Here is a 16,078-nt window from a genome sequence, read left to right on the forward strand (position 1 = left end):
AACAGTCCAAACAGTTATTCTGGTCATTTTAGACATACTCGGTAGTTTCAATATTAAAACTATTACGTATAGCCGAAAATTCGAAACGAATTTCTTGTATTATTGAACTAGCTCGTATTGTAAAACTCAATTTAATCATTCTTTGTAACTTTACTTTAAAAAAATGAATTTGTAACAATTCAAATCTTCCTTTACAGGATACAAAGTGAAAATGCATTAAAATTTGTACAGAAACTAAGATATTTATAAAATAAGTTTTTTCTGTATGATATTTTGTTAATCGACGGGGGGAGGGGAGCGTTAAACGCTTTTGAGCCTAGGGGCGGAAAGCATTAAATCCGGTTCTGGTCGAACACTAAAATAAATCAATCATCGGTGTTTGTCCGAAAAGATTACATAAATGGTATAAGTTATCTCCATTTTGGATAAAATATAGCTTTAGGAATACACGTGAGTTAGATGCATCCTCCTAAGTTGTTCCGCTCTCTGAACAACGATTAAAGGATTGTACGAAAATGAGTTAAGTGGTCGAGGACTGGCACATTTACCCTAGTAATACAAAATATTTATTTATGGCTGTTCTGCGTAGTTATATTTATACAAAAACAATTACTTGCTAACTATATGAATTTTATTTCCAAGTCGGTGTATATGAAATTCTATATACTTATCAAGATGTAATAATGTCTCTCAAATACTCGCCCAGAAAATATGTAAATTCTATTTTCTATTTGGAGCAGGCAGGGGTGCCCACAGGCTGGTTTTAGGGCGTTGGTTGCACGCATTAGAATTTTTTTGGGGGGAGGGCATATTTTCTTTCAAAATGACAGAATCGCACTTTTTAATTATACTATAATTTTCCTTTTAAATGAAATGAAATGAAATCTTTAAGTTTTACGTCCCACGGTTATGCCGCTTAGGCTAAAGAAGACGGTGATGATGAGAGATGAGTGAAATGGTGGAATGAAAAAAGTGGGAGGAAACGGGACAACCCCGAGAAAACCCATGAGCACGGTGTTTGTCCACCACAAAGTCCACACGGTGCGAGCTGGGATCGAACCAGGGACCCCAAGCACCGGAGGTGAACGCTCTACCACTGAGCCACCGCGCCCCCAATCTTCCTTTTAAGAACGGCAACTGTGAAGGTGAATGAATGTATTCTCTGTGGCTTAAAAGGATAAAATTATGACACAAGGTGGAATAAAATACTGTATAGACTGATCCCATTTAGAAAGAATGGACAAGGGCTGCTAAGTGATGTAGCCTGCAATGTATTCGACATGCAAACCAGTATGGAAACTCATTGGGGAGCGGGAATCTCGCTAAGAATTTAAGCACTCTGTTTTGAGGGGGGCGAATAGTATATTCGGGGGGAAATTGCGCCCAAGTAGTTGGAGAGATGGGCTCCCCTCGGCCGAGGGCGGGGGAGGGCTGCAATTATGTGGTTAACTGATAGCCCAAGATTCAAGATTCCTCTCCCCTCTAGAAAATTCGTAAATAAAACACTGACTTATCCTACAAAATCCCTATTAAACAATGGCAAGCGAAATCACAAGAGAAAACTATAGTTAAAGGGACAAAGGAAAATATTCAAACCAGTTTTGGCGGTAATGTATCTTTAAAAATGTATTTGGTCTAGGAATTAATTCGTGCGGGTGGACAAGAGATGGCGCAACGAACGGAGCGTCCCACAGTTCCATGTATCCACACGTGTTGCAAACCCCTGTCATCGCGTATCGTTCGTAGTAAAGGGCAGTGGATTAAAGCGTCAACAACACCAGTTTGTAGTTAAGTGAACATGGCGCAATTTGTGCCTGATAAAGTGTTTTTGCGGGGTGTCCTGCTGCATTACTTTAACATGCAGAAAAGTGCGACTGAAAGTCATCGTATTTTGGTGGAAGTGTATGGTGACCATGCTCTAGCTGAGCGAACGTGTCAGAAGTGGTGATTTCGGCTTGGCAGACCAAGAGCGAGCTGGACAGTCAAAAAAATTTCAAGACGAAGAGTTGACAGCATTGCTCGAGCAGGATTCGTGACAAACGCAGGAACAACTTGCAGCAGCATTAGGCGTTGATCAAACAACAGTCTCCAAACGCTTGAAAGCCATGGGAATGATTCAAAAGATGTCACATTGGGTTCCACATGAATTGAAAGACAGAGACGTTGAAAGACGAAAAACCATTTGCGAATTGCTGCTTCAACGACAGAGCAGAAAGGGGTTTCTGCATCGAATTATTACGGGTGATGAGAAGTGGATCCATTACGAGAACCCTAAACGAAAAAAGGCCTGGGTGAAACCAGGTGAACCAGGTCCATCACAACCAAAACGAGATATTCACTGTGCAAAGGTTATGCTGTGCATATGGTGGGATATGAAAGGTGTGGTGTACTATGAGCTGCTGCAACCGGGTGAAACTATGAATGGAGAACGTTATCGACGACAATTAATGCGTTTGAAGCAAGCTCTGGCCAGAACACGACCAGAATGGGAGAACAGACATGATAAACTTATTGTTCAACATGATAACGCTCGCCCACATGTCGCAAAACCGGTTAAAACCTATTTAGAAAATGTCGGATGGGAAGTTTTACCCCACCCGCCGTATTCACCAGACGTTGCTCCTTCGGACTACTACTTGTTCGATTGCATAAACAACGATTTGATTGGACAGCGGTTTACTTCTTCAGAAGATATCGAAACATGGGTCTCTGACTGGATCGCTTCCAAGGATGAGGACTTCTTTCGCCACGGAATCCGTACATTGCCTGACAGATGGGCGAAAGTGGTGGCTAGCGATGGACAATATTTTTCTTCAGGTATTTATGAATTTTGTGTTTGTACTACAGCTTCAATGTGTGCGTACCAACCGCACGAATTAATTCCTAGACCAAATAGGTAAATACAAAACAATTTAATTTAATTGGTTATTTTATGATACTAAATGATGAATATTCTTGACCGGGTTTCGAGGTCAAATACTCCAGTGTGCCTGACAAAACATCGAGACATTCCATGATTATTTCCTACTTGCTTCTAAGAAATACCTGATCACAAAGACACTAAAACTTCTATCCCAAGTTGGCCAATGGAAAAAGGTAGCGGACCAAAGATACTCCCTGCTTACCTATGGTCGTTTCACAGCAGGTGTTATCTTCAGATAGAGAAAAAGAAGCTTTTGTGTAGAGAACAAAAAATCTATGTTTTCGAATTACAATATACTTCTCCCTGCTATTGGAAGAACCAGGTGTCTACTTTGATCCAACCTCACGCTCACAAGCTCATTTCGACCTCACACACATCAGTCTGACCTAACCTCACTCAACCCCACCGGTCTGACCTCACGCTCACTTCGTGAGGTTGAGGTCGAGTTAGCGTGAGTTCCGAACTCGTGAGCCTTTGGCTGTGGCGTTTGTAGAACAGAATATTAGTGGTGAGTTCTCGTTTAATACGTAAATTTGAAAAAATTAATAACATGACGTGGTGCTTTCAGTGGTAGAGCGCTCAGCTCTGGCGCTAGAGGTCCCTGGTTCGATTCCAGCTCCCGACAAGTGGGCCTTGTGGTAGGCGAACACCGTGTGCGTCGGTTTTCTCGGGGTTCTATTTCCCCCTACTGCCGTCATTTCAACGTTATCATCTATCTCCCCCCCCCCTCCTTAGTCTCGATTCATAATCATCGGACGTTAAAACTAAAAACATGATGTAAAGGCATTTTGAAAAAAAATACATTTTTTATCCAGCTTGGCACTGGCAACACCGTTATCTGCTGGTATAGCAGAGAATGTCAAACATTGTCTCCCTATCGGTATTTTCATCGTACACTTCAACATCTTTAATCTATTAGTTAAAAAAAATTATAAGGGCGTTTCAAGATAAATGGCCCGTCCGGGAGATATCTTTATTACAAATTATTCATAGGTTGTAAATAACGATCTAAGGAATATAGGTTTTTATTACTGGGTTTTATTAGTAATTTTATACATATATAAAAATATTTTATAAATATTTCATTTACAACTACTGCCTTCTCATAAACAGTACAACTAGCGACTTGTTGGACAGCACACAAGACACATTCATTTAAAAAGTTCATCTTCATACAATATGCACACATTCTTTCAAATAGATTGAATTCGAATTAGCATATACAATGCAGTGGTAAAAGATGCTTGTACAGATAAAAGTAGCAACGAAAAAGTGTATCTACGAAAACGTTAAAATCAATAGTTTAAAAACTATATCACTCGGGAAAGAACGTTTAAGTTTTTAAAGAATATCAAAGTACGGTATGTTCTGTTTACTCTTCTAAAGTGAGCACAAATTTTTGAAAATAGAAATCCGGACAACTTTCTTAACTTTGCACGAAAGATTCTACCGCTTCCCTTTGTCTTTCGTAATATTGCACCCGCGAACATCTCTTACGTTGAACAGAGGAATAGGTTTTTCGTTGGCAAAACATGTTTTGCTATTTATGAAACAACTGTCTGTTATTTAGTCACTATTTCCAGCGTCGAAAAAGAAGAAAAAATATGTTACTGTCAAATAGAATTGAGAAATATTTTCAACCTAGTAACTATGCTAGATATTGCAATGAAACTATTTCGTATAGATGTTAATATTTTTCAAATTCAGGTACTTGTAGTCGGAGCTGCTCCAGAGGGCACAAAATTTGCGAAAGGGATTTTTTGAAGAGAAATTTTCCGAATTATCTTCAATTTCACTTTTCTCGTACACCATACACGCATGAACATGGTATTAGTAATCTTGTTTTATTCTGAAGAGAAGGACGTACGAATAATGATGCTCGGATGAATTGGGTTGAAGCAACAGCTACTTAAAAATACTACTACTTAAACTCAGAAAAAATACGGAAAAATATTTTGTCAGAAATTACACAGGGAAGGCGTTAAAGCGTCTTCATGCAATATACAGAAAAACAAGAATGCGCCATAAAATAATGAAGCCTAAAGCTAATCTTAAAAGTTTTTGAGTTTTACCTTTTGTACAAAATCGGATGAAGTTATAACAGATGCAGTCACAGTCACGAAGAGCTAGGACTGTACAAATCTATGTAACGAAGTACAATTGATATTCACGAAATTTTCTGATAATATTCAATAGTATTAATATTCAAAATAATCATAAAAAGGTATTTAAAAATTCTTCATGCATCAGTTTACACGCATTAAAAAACTGTAATTACAGAAAAGCAACAAAATGTGGTAAATATTCTATACCCAAGAATATGCTTGTGACAGTTTGCAAAAACTGTACGCATACAGTTTCAAGGCCAATACCTTCGAAATGAATAAACTGATAAGTGTTGTTCTGTGAATTTGGTAAGTGCTGCTCTTAAACATTACTCTATAATTGGATCAATTCATTCAGTACACAGGATTTTTCACATTTTTATTATTTTATTTACCTATTAACTGTAACGAATGTGTCCCACATGCTTATTTTACGAAGCTATTTTCTTACTCCAACCGTTTTTTTTTTTTTTTTTTTTTTTTTTTAATATTAACTTTAATTATGGTTCATGTTCAGGACCTCGGGGAACTACTTGCGTTATTGTCCCATTTGCAGCATCATATGTGAATTTATTTTCCAGGAACAGCTTACTATCATAGAATGACTTCACATCATGAATGCCTACTCGTTTCGCCTAAAAAATAACAGAAAGTACTGATAACAGAAACTCAAGGAAGAAAATAAATTAATTTTAAATATTGCATTTCATTACAAGGTCGAAATACATACTTATTTTACTAGAATAATGACTGTGACAAATAATAACCTTTTATTTCAACGAGTTGTTGAACCACCATCATTCGGAACTCGATTAACAGATAAAGTACACTGAAAAAGTATTTGAAACATGCAACACACAACAAATAGACCAAACAACCATTATATATAATGTTACTGTTAGATTTTCACACACATCTTGCTCCTCCATTAGTCCATATTATTTCAGATTCCAATGAACATGGTGAAAGTTTCACTGAAACCAGTCTAGTAGCGAGTTAAAATACATACACATCTGTAGTTTGTTCGCGGCTCTTTCGCCAGGATTCGAACTACGGACTCGTAAACCAAAGATATATGCTTTAACTACTGGACTAGCGAGGAGGGCGACAGGGTAATATTAGTTGGCATTCAGGTAAAATATTTGATAGCACTGCAAGACTTTAACAAATCTAACATATGGTGCTGTTACATATGGGTGGTCTTAAAGAGCGGAAATACCGAAAAAAAATTGAGTGATGCACACTTCATTTGTAATAGGATCGAGTGGGTGACAATATTATAGGACATACGACGATTATGGCCGCCACCATGAAAATTTTAAATGCTGTTGAGGTACTGCAGCTCCAACGTTTAAGAATATCTCTGTGTATCAGCATGGTTCATTAAACTATCACGTTGTATTTGTTTTTAATAAAGACACAAGAGACTTTCCCTTTCTTTAGCTGCCCAACCAACAAGATCAAACACTTCTCTTTCCTATCAAACTGTCATTGCTCTACTACGGAAAATCACCTCATTTCCTATTTACTGATTGTACGATTTGATTCAATCACATGTGGAAGACACGTAAGGAACTCACGTGAAACTAAATAAAGCACCTGTCAAGGATTGCTTAAACACAAAACCGACAAAAGCGGTACACATAAAACCGATCTTCACATAGACAATTGCTGTTTGGAAGTGCTAACAAGACCACTATTGGAGAAAATTCCTGAACTGGCTTTGCCCGATCATCGGTTCTCCTGAGAACGTGGAGTTGTTCCATTTCATAGGGAGAGGCGCCTGGATTTCCATGCCGGAATAAAGAAAACCTGGCTCAGCCCTGGGTCGATTCCAGGAGGAACTAAAGGACTATACATCATTTGGTCGTCATGCACCTTTATAGTTGTCAACAACACGACTACGAGGTTCATAACTATACACTGGCAAATCATAGTAGAATTTTTCATTTACGCCTTATTGCTCTTGCCTCTTAGCACTTGCATCCCAACAGTGCAATCTTTATCTGTTTGGCATGTAGCCTTATCACGTCTATGTATGTTATATTGGTGTGTTTGCACAAAATGTTCGCAACTCTGCTCTTTTGGTAATTATTTCTTGGGAGGGAGTTGTTCTAATTCCCAAACTTACGAAGAATTGTCCACCTCATACGAAGTACGAACGATGCCACTGTTATTGGCCCACTGGTGGGGCCTACATTGTACGAGATTATTCAGCCGAGAGCAATTAAGGCAAGAGATGACCCTGCATGCTTTCCACTAATAATGAAACACGTCTGCATCCAGTAATTGGGTAGAAGAATATCAATGGGGCCAATTGAACACTTAGAACCATTAAGAAAAATTTTTGCCCCTTCCAGGCAATGTAATGCAGGGTGTATCGTAAATTGTATAATCTATATGCATCACTCTTGTGACCAAAACATTGTGTGTATATTTTCCTTATAAATCAATGTTTCTCCCAGGCCGCTAGTGTTTATTATACCAGCAGGCCGGGTAAATGAAACTACCATAACAAACTGGTAATCGATATGCACACACAGTGGGTAGCTCGGCCTAGCAGCTTGGGTATAGGTAGGCTGTCCGGCGTCCTGGTATAGGGGTAGCCTACGGTGTGGAAAATACGGCAGTCTAAATGTGAATGAAGGGTAGGTCCGCCAGTTTCAATCCTATCAAACGCGGCCACTGAGCATTAGGATAGGGTTTGTTTTGGGAGATCAGAGGTCACGTTCCCATTGCCTCAAAAATTTGAGTTTGGAACTGTAAGTTCACCAATACACTAAGGTTCTACCTCCGTTCTCATTATGCCTGAAATTATCATTGATGACTTGAATGTTTGTAGTCCAAGCTTTTGGGCGCAGTCCTCGATAATAGAGTCAAGCAGGGCTTTGAACGGATGAAGCACACCATTTCTTCCCTTCACTTTGACAACAGCAGTGCACAATAAACATGCGTCACATTTGCTTCGGAATCAATATGTAACACGATATTTGATTCCTGTGCCGATGATGCTGGGTTCGAAGTTGAGTCACTTTTCTTTAAATATATCATTGTGTGACTTTTCTTGTCACATTTGCGGCAATTACGGGATAAACAAGTGTGCGTGCGGAAAAACTTGCGCTCGCAATTTGAACACAAAGTTCCTCTGTTTCACAAAAGCGACACCAACCGCCACTCACTGCTTCACGAATTCGGAAGACTTGAGAGAAGAGTAACTGGAGTTCCACAGCTCACACGAATATTGTGCTACTTGTGCTGTCGTCACGGAAGGAAGCTACTTTTTTTTCTCGGTTTGTCACTGTCTCGCTACTCACCGGCTGACGAAATTTGTCACTCACCGAGACAGCCCGAGCGCGGGCTCTTTTGTCGAGAAAAGGCATCAACTGCAGGCTCTTTTGTCGACGAAACGCGTCAACTATCAAGAAAGCTGCTTATTGTTGTTAAGCGAAAAATCCAATTGTCTTCTCGATAGTGATATTGAAAGTGGCAACCCACTACGTTAAGTAGTTTTTTTTATTATTATTCAGCCACTGATATATGTTGAGTTGTGGCTTGGGTAGTGGAATTGGTGTATCTTGGAGAGACTTTTCATTACTAAAAAAATATTGAATTCAATAACGATTTTTTAAACCTGTTTAGAAATTTGACAGTTATTTAGTTTAATATTATTTAATAACAGTAAAAAAAATCTGCAAATAAAATACGAAAGAAAGTAATGACATTAATTTAAAAGTGAAATGTCTAACATAATGAAGGAAAATTGCTTATAGTACATTTCTCCTCATTTAAAACTGTCACACAAGTGAACTTTATATTATTTATATTAATATTGAAAAACTACTTCTAGCTGATATCTGATTTGTTCTATCGAATTATTTTCGGCATGTTACATTTCCTACATTATACAGCTAATATTGTGCTACTGTGTACTCACAAACAGAAATGATGTAATCCACATTACTGCACGTATACGAGAACAGCAGCAACTGTAAGGCTAAATATGTGGTGAGCAGAAATGAGATTTTACTGAAGTTTAAAGCAATTTCGCAGCTTAAAAACCATCTTTTCAAAAACCAAAGAAACACTGAAATTATACTACGTATTTCAATTAGCATAAGAATGTATTCCCAATCTGGACTTTCCATAGCTTCAATCATTTACAAGCGTAAAAAACACGGGGAGATGAGAGGGATACCTGTAGAATTGAAATGGGAATACTTCACTATGTGCTCTTTATCACTGGCTTTGGGCCCTTCGGGTGAATACTTTCCCTTCATAGGAAGAACGTAATTTTTTGCACATTTCCGAAAACTACAAGAATTGGTCAATCCATTCCGAAATCATTAATGAAAGAAAATCGGGAAGTGAAAAGCACTTTTGCTGGCCACTGTCCAACCTCTCACATTATAGGCTTAGTCGAAAGGTAATAGTTTAGTATGGATCGACATAACAGGTAATCTAATTCGGGACATCTCCATTACAATGTACAATAATCCTACGTAACTGGACCTCTTTTATACTGAGGAGTTGCTTCAAGACGCTTACCCTTTGTACGAATTCCTTCTCCTTCATAACAATCACGGTTTGATCCCGTCCAGCTGGTCTACATCGTATGAACAACAGGTGATCCATTGCCATCTGACGTAAGATGTAATAAAGAAGTTCATTGTTATCTTTCTTATATGTGAGGTACTTCTGGAATGTCTGTAAAAATAAATAAATATGCAGATAAAAAATAAATATGTACTTTTTGTCTTACAAATGCATTTCAACAAATAACAAATCATACACACGATATATATATATCTTGTAATATACATATTTATGTACTTTGCATAAACATATCCTTTATGGTAAGAATCCATTATATTCAAGTTCGCTTCACACTTAAACACAATACACATTCTTCACACAGGAAGAATGTTAATGGAAAATATTGAAAGATATATTTAATGTATTTCTACTAGTTTCAAAATACTTTTTGGTGCAAGTTCGATTTCACAGTTCGTAAATCTCCATTTTACCACCAGTTTAGAGAATGTGGGAAAAATTTATATAAAAATTTCATAGTTCTGTGCTGAGTAGTTCGGAGATCTGGAGAACGGCATAAAAACTTTCCCCTATTACCTGTTTAGCTTTTGTAAAATCGATATTGAATTCAAAATCCTGTTTTGTCTGAAGCCTTGAGTACAAGATTATTTCTACAAAATTCCAAAGTGCTACGTCTAATAGTTTAGGAATTTTGGTGAACGTCAAAAAAACTTTCCAGTCCCCCGCCCATGGGTAATACTTTGCAAAATCCCATCTTATCTGCAATATAGGGTTCTACACTGGTAGTTTCGGAAACACAGTGTTGACTGAAACAATTGGTTTACTCTTTTATATAAACTGTAATTAAATTTTGTGTTCGTTACAGTCTATTCTATATTGCTATAGCTTTACAAAATCAATCAAAATATATATCTTTATTACATAATCAGCTCTGAAGTTTCACTCTTGAGGAAATCAGCAGCTCATAAACGCTCGGCAATTTTAATAATAGTTTAAAATTCTAATAATAGTAACTAGTTCCCCTATGGCGGGAACAATCCTTCATTGATTTTTAACAAATCTTAATTAAAAATACATACTGCATTTACTTCCCTTAACAGGCTCTAAGTCCAAGCCCGAAACTTTATAGCCAATAGCTCGGGAACTCAAGGTCTCCACTTGACCAAAATTTTAATTATTAGACCACAACCACTTTAATATGTGAGCGAAATATCGTGGTATGCAGACATTTGGTTTTAATTCTTGAGTTATAAGTTATCAAACAGGGTAACTCCAGACAACTTCGGTCGCAAATAATTCGAGGACCAAAGATCTGTACAACATATTTCATATACGCGCTAAGTTAATGGAGATCTACCAATGTCAAATTCGGTCGAGATCTGATGAGTTCCATCACCAAATTTTAGTGAAATTTCTTTATTTCAATGAGTTCAAACCCAACTTCGATGGCCAATAACTTGGAAACTAAAGACCTGTACACAGTAATATTTCATACTAGACTTAAATGTGTACAAAGCTCGTCAATCTTTACTTACATACCAAGTTTGGTCACGATCGAATGGGTTTTATCGATCGTCATTTAGTGAAATTTATTTCACTAAGTCCAAACCCAAATTTGGTGTCAACTCGAGAATTAATGATCTGTATTCATTTATTGTTTTGCTAAAACGACTATCCCATATACACAATTAAACCATCATTAGTAAACATGATTATTATCTGACGAATTTTTGTATAATGTTGCGCTTCTCGATAACAACCCCGTACGCAGTAGTATCTCGAATTTCATAAAGATAATATTTTATTTTGACTTTCAGATTGATTGACAAATCAGAGTAAACGATGTGACTACATGCCATGAATGACTACGTAACATAACTTCAGATACTTATTCCTTGTACGAATGTTTTATTAACAAGAATTTCGATAATATGGAATGACATATTCAATCTTATAATATATGATATGATTAATCTTAAGCTTGGCACACGAAGGAAAAGCTCCTTCCCAGTTTTGAAATATATCGTCTTTCCAACAATAAAATTCTTAACTTTTGCAAAATGAAACTATATTATATCTGTTATAGCTGTTCATATTATTGTGTGCAATTTTTCACAACAAACAATAATGCTTCTCTTCTTTACAGATTTCCAAATCTGTTGTATCGTTCTGAATTGTAAAATAGTTGCACTTAATCCCTGGAGAAGTATTAAGTACAATTACGTTATATTTAGCTAACAGCAGAAAGAACTGAAAATAAGTCAACTATGGTTTGTTCTTTCTTGTCATAAATTGTATCTCAAAGAAATCTTATAGCGTGCGTCTGAGGATGCGGTGGCGCACTACAAATTTTTTAGAAAAAAAAAAAGATCTAACCAAAGTAAAAAATCATAACTTGTGCTAGTTTCGCCACTATATCATTCCTTGCCTTTATCTGATGTAAGCAGGTAAGATAATGATGTTATAACGCAATTAACTTAGCTATCATATTTTGCTTTGGTCAGAATTTGGATTTAGAACTAACGTTCAATTTATTGTGGAAGAAGTGTCAATAACTTTGTGGGAAAAAAAAAAGGAGTGGGGCTGAAATTTTAAAGAACCCAATAATAGGACGGGATTCCTTTCAAATGAAGGGAAAATGTTCTAGCCGAGGGTACACTCATCTTGGCTGGGATTTTCGGGCTGATATACAAATGGTATTAAAAACGGCACTTTCCCTCCCCTAACTTATATCGATCTCCACTAAAAACTTCCTCATTTAACAATACTATCACGTGACTTCTCATTTCGTAACATTTTCTCAGCTTACTAAATTTACTTTGAAGTAAATATGTAAATAATAAGCAAGAGGAATTATCTTCTGTTCATTTTTCTATTTTTCCCTTCTTTCGTACATCTATTTTATTTATTTATTTGGTATTTTTTGTGAAACTTAATGACAATTATAAGATAATGCACTAGAAAGGGACCGGCTTTGTAGATATAAGTATTAACACTCAGCAAAGACTAGCATCAAAAGTTATGTACAAGAACGTATTTATTTTTCTTTACTTCTTACTTTCTTCCAAATAAATACATTCGTATCATTACAATCGTTCTCATTTATGTAACCACTTCAGTAATCTCATATTAAGTTCTAGCACGAATAATACTATTTTGTACTTATCATAACACGAAACGAAATTAGAAGAACACTTACATTTCTCATTGCTTTCATTACACTGTATTTCTGAGTTTCAACGAAACTTTCGAGCATCATCCGGATCGCCATATTGACGTCATGCTCTAACACATGTTCTCGCAAGTGCATCTTGGCATGAGCTTCGGCCATTCTGATTACACTCTCAATATGACGAACTGTGATTGGCAAGCTTCCTGTAGCCTGTAGTAGCAAACACAAGACGTTAATTTATGAATAATGGAGATCAAATACAGAATAAAATATATTCACATACTTATCTGATCACTTCTTATTTTATAAACACTAATGCAAATTTAAAATTTGCATTTCAAATATTAAAAAAATCAATTAAACACAATTTCAGAAGAAATATGATCGAAAAGTGATTCAGCCACTTACGAATACTATATATTAGTGAGAAATTATAGTATACACAACTAAATCTGCACAATATTATTTAAATTTCTTGTCTCTGCAGTGCCTCTCCGAAATATGGTACCTTTACAAACATTAATAATTTCGATCATTGACAGTAGTCCTTTCTTCAAGTTCATGGTGAAGTTTTCAAGATACATTGTTTTCTACATGTTGATGAAATAATGGAGACTGTCGCATATTGAAACTTAATAAGCGTTTCTAAGAAATAATAAAAATTACGTTGATAATATTTACATCTTGTAATCACTGTGACTTAAAATTATCTGGACAAGGACAATTATCAATACAAACACTATAATGAACTATTATAAAATTAGTTCTTCATTGTAACATCAGGGGCTAAAAGAACATTTTTCGAAATTTTCCTGTTATGTAATTAATCATACAGTCTTTCCCATGTTAACTGAAAGACAAGATCAACAAAACATCATAACTATGATACCCACGTTGTATATTTATACCAGGATTGGCAAAAACCATGCTTTTATTGAAAAAAGCAAAAAAACAGTTTTTGTTGTTGTTTAAACCCGGTTTTTTTTTTTTTTTTGTTTAAATAATTTACTCTATGTATTTATATTAGATATGGACAGAAATTAGTTTATTTCGCCTTGGTGTTATTATGCAACAACAAGGTTATGCTGGAAAGGGTCACATAAGCTTAAAGCGGAATCCAAACCGCTTCTCGGCTTTATCCAAGAAAAATTGTCCATTTCGACACGAAACTGGGGATAATTGGTCACAAATGCGATTGCCGACTCACTCACGAAAGACTCCTGATAAAAGGCCCAGTTGTCAGGAGTCATTTCAGAAGGACAAAAAGATAAACAGTTACACAAGTGAAAACATTATACAATTATATATAAATCGGGAAACTCCCGCCTTAACCATTGAGAAAATCCTGTTATTACTTTGCATATATTTGTATATAAAATTTTAAGGTCAACGTATCATAATCACTACGCTAAAACTGAGATATTAAATTACAAATTTGATATGTAGATATCATTCAATAAAATTAATACAAAGTCAAATTCAAGCTGATGTTGGAAGCTGCGTAGGCAGTTGATAAATTTTGCCAATTTCTATCAATATATTTAAGCAACCTTGGCTTCTTTATAAAACAACAGGCATTCAGGCAAATAGAAATATATAATTTGGTTTCGTTTCGTATGTTTAGGCTTAACATCCTTATGAAATACCAAGATTTTTACGGAGAAGACTTTCGCTTAAAAGGACACCTCGAATCGCTACTTGGTTTACACTTGAAAGATGGGTTGTGGTTCGACCGAGAATTGAACACGGGACCCCTTGATTAAAAGGTGAAAAGTACATAAACGTAATCAGATGGTTTCAAATGTGGAGACGTCACCATGAAGTTCACACGATTTAAAACATTTTTCGTTCTTTTTTTTGTTTGGTTTAAACCAGCCAACCCTGATTTATACCTAATCAACTATAAAAATAAATACAACGTATCTTATTATGCGGCCCCAGGAGAAAGGTGTTAATAGGTGAGTGATCGGCTATTAACTAATAGACTGCTCCTCTTGAAGTCTTTCATAGGTCTCTTCTTGTACGGAAGTCCATGCAGGGAGATTTGGCCTTCTTCGTAGGTTTCTCCGTATTCTTCTTCGTGTCTTCCTGGAGGTGTGTTCTTTTTACGATACTTACTATTGTTTATTTACGAGCGTAAAACCATGTGCTCATAGTAGACACGTGATTACGATGTGTGGGGGAATGAAACCTCTCAATATATAAAACAGCAATATAGAAAGAGGACAGGGATCCCAAGATTCCCCCCCCCCCCACACACACACATTAAAAGTATGAAGTAAACATTAAAACAGGGATTGCATATAATGAAATTTCATTACATCCATCGAGTACTGGAAAAAAATAAATATTGTTTTACGATAATTTGATTCAGAAATTCTAACTTCCCTTTTCTATTTTCCTTTTACATTTCACTGCGAATTGATTAACAAAGAAGTCTACTTTTTCTTACGTATTTTTGATGAGGGTAGCTGGGAGGGAATGTGAAGCAATGAAACACGGCAAGTGGTAATGCCTGTGTTATTCAATCAAAAACAGCAGTGCCGTGAAGTAGAGGAGGAAACTGGAAGCGCCATAACAACATGTTTTGGAAAGACAAACAATGTGTATGGATCAAGATTGAAGTGAAGTGACATGAGGACACAGTGCGCAACAATGTTTTCAGGGACTTTGTGATGATCTTTTTCGCTAAATCGCGGGAAGCACTACGACACAAGAGGAGTCATCATCCGTGCCGCATGGCGGTCCCCGAGAGACATCGACAAAGACTGACATTTATTGTGCTTCAGTAAGTAGATATTATCATTATTTCATCAAGACGTGAAAAACAACGTACCTTAAAACTCCGTCCATATACAAGATAACGACGACTATAGGAGTGGAAATTATTGGTATCTTTTAAGACACCATAATTTTTTTGAGCACTTCAGAAGTAAGAAATTTAATTGTTAGAAAATATTCTCTGATCCTATACAGTGTGTACAATTATATTTACTACTTTTATTAGTTTACTTATTTTAGAACAATAAATGCCAACATATGTAAAATTCATCAACAATTGTTTGGATTTAACTTTCCTTTTAAAGTTCACTTAGAATTCTGATATTTCATCCGGTTTTTTTTTTAATTTTTATTTTATTTATTTACTTCTTTTAACTCGCATAGAACATACTCAAAGTACAGGTATAAGACATGGAAACTTCACGGAAGTGTATAGAACATACTCAAAGTACAGGTATAAGACATGGAAACTTCACGGAAGTGTAAACTATTTGCTCTATATTTGGACAATTCTGTACTCACCGAGTCTTTGAGTTCAACAGAACC

General features: G+C 36.2%; 1 protein-coding gene across 1 annotated transcript in view; it reads right to left on the reverse strand.

The window, feature by feature from the left end:
• Nucleotides 1-3,941: 3,941 nt before the first annotated feature.
• Nucleotides 3,942-16,078, reverse strand: part of Mcm2 (DNA replication licensing factor Mcm2) — a 59,966-nt gene continuing 47,829 nt past the window's right edge. Inside the window, exons 12-14 of the mRNA XM_081765470.1 lie at nucleotides 12,779-12,961; nucleotides 9,574-9,732; nucleotides 3,942-5,663 (exon numbers count right to left, since the gene is read on the reverse strand). Of these exons, the coding sequence (XP_081621596.1) occupies nucleotides 5,529-5,663; nucleotides 9,574-9,732; nucleotides 12,779-12,961 (477 nt within the window). The 3' untranslated portion in view covers nucleotides 3,942-5,528. The remainder of the gene's footprint in view (nucleotides 5,664-9,573; nucleotides 9,733-12,778; nucleotides 12,962-16,078) is intronic.

The sequence above is a fragment of the Thermobia domestica genome, chromosome 7 (genome assembly GCF_964235325.1).
Source record: "Thermobia domestica chromosome 7, izTheDome1.hap1.1, whole genome shotgun sequence".
Lineage (NCBI taxonomy): Eukaryota > Metazoa > Arthropoda > Insecta > Zygentoma > Lepismatidae > Thermobia > Thermobia domestica.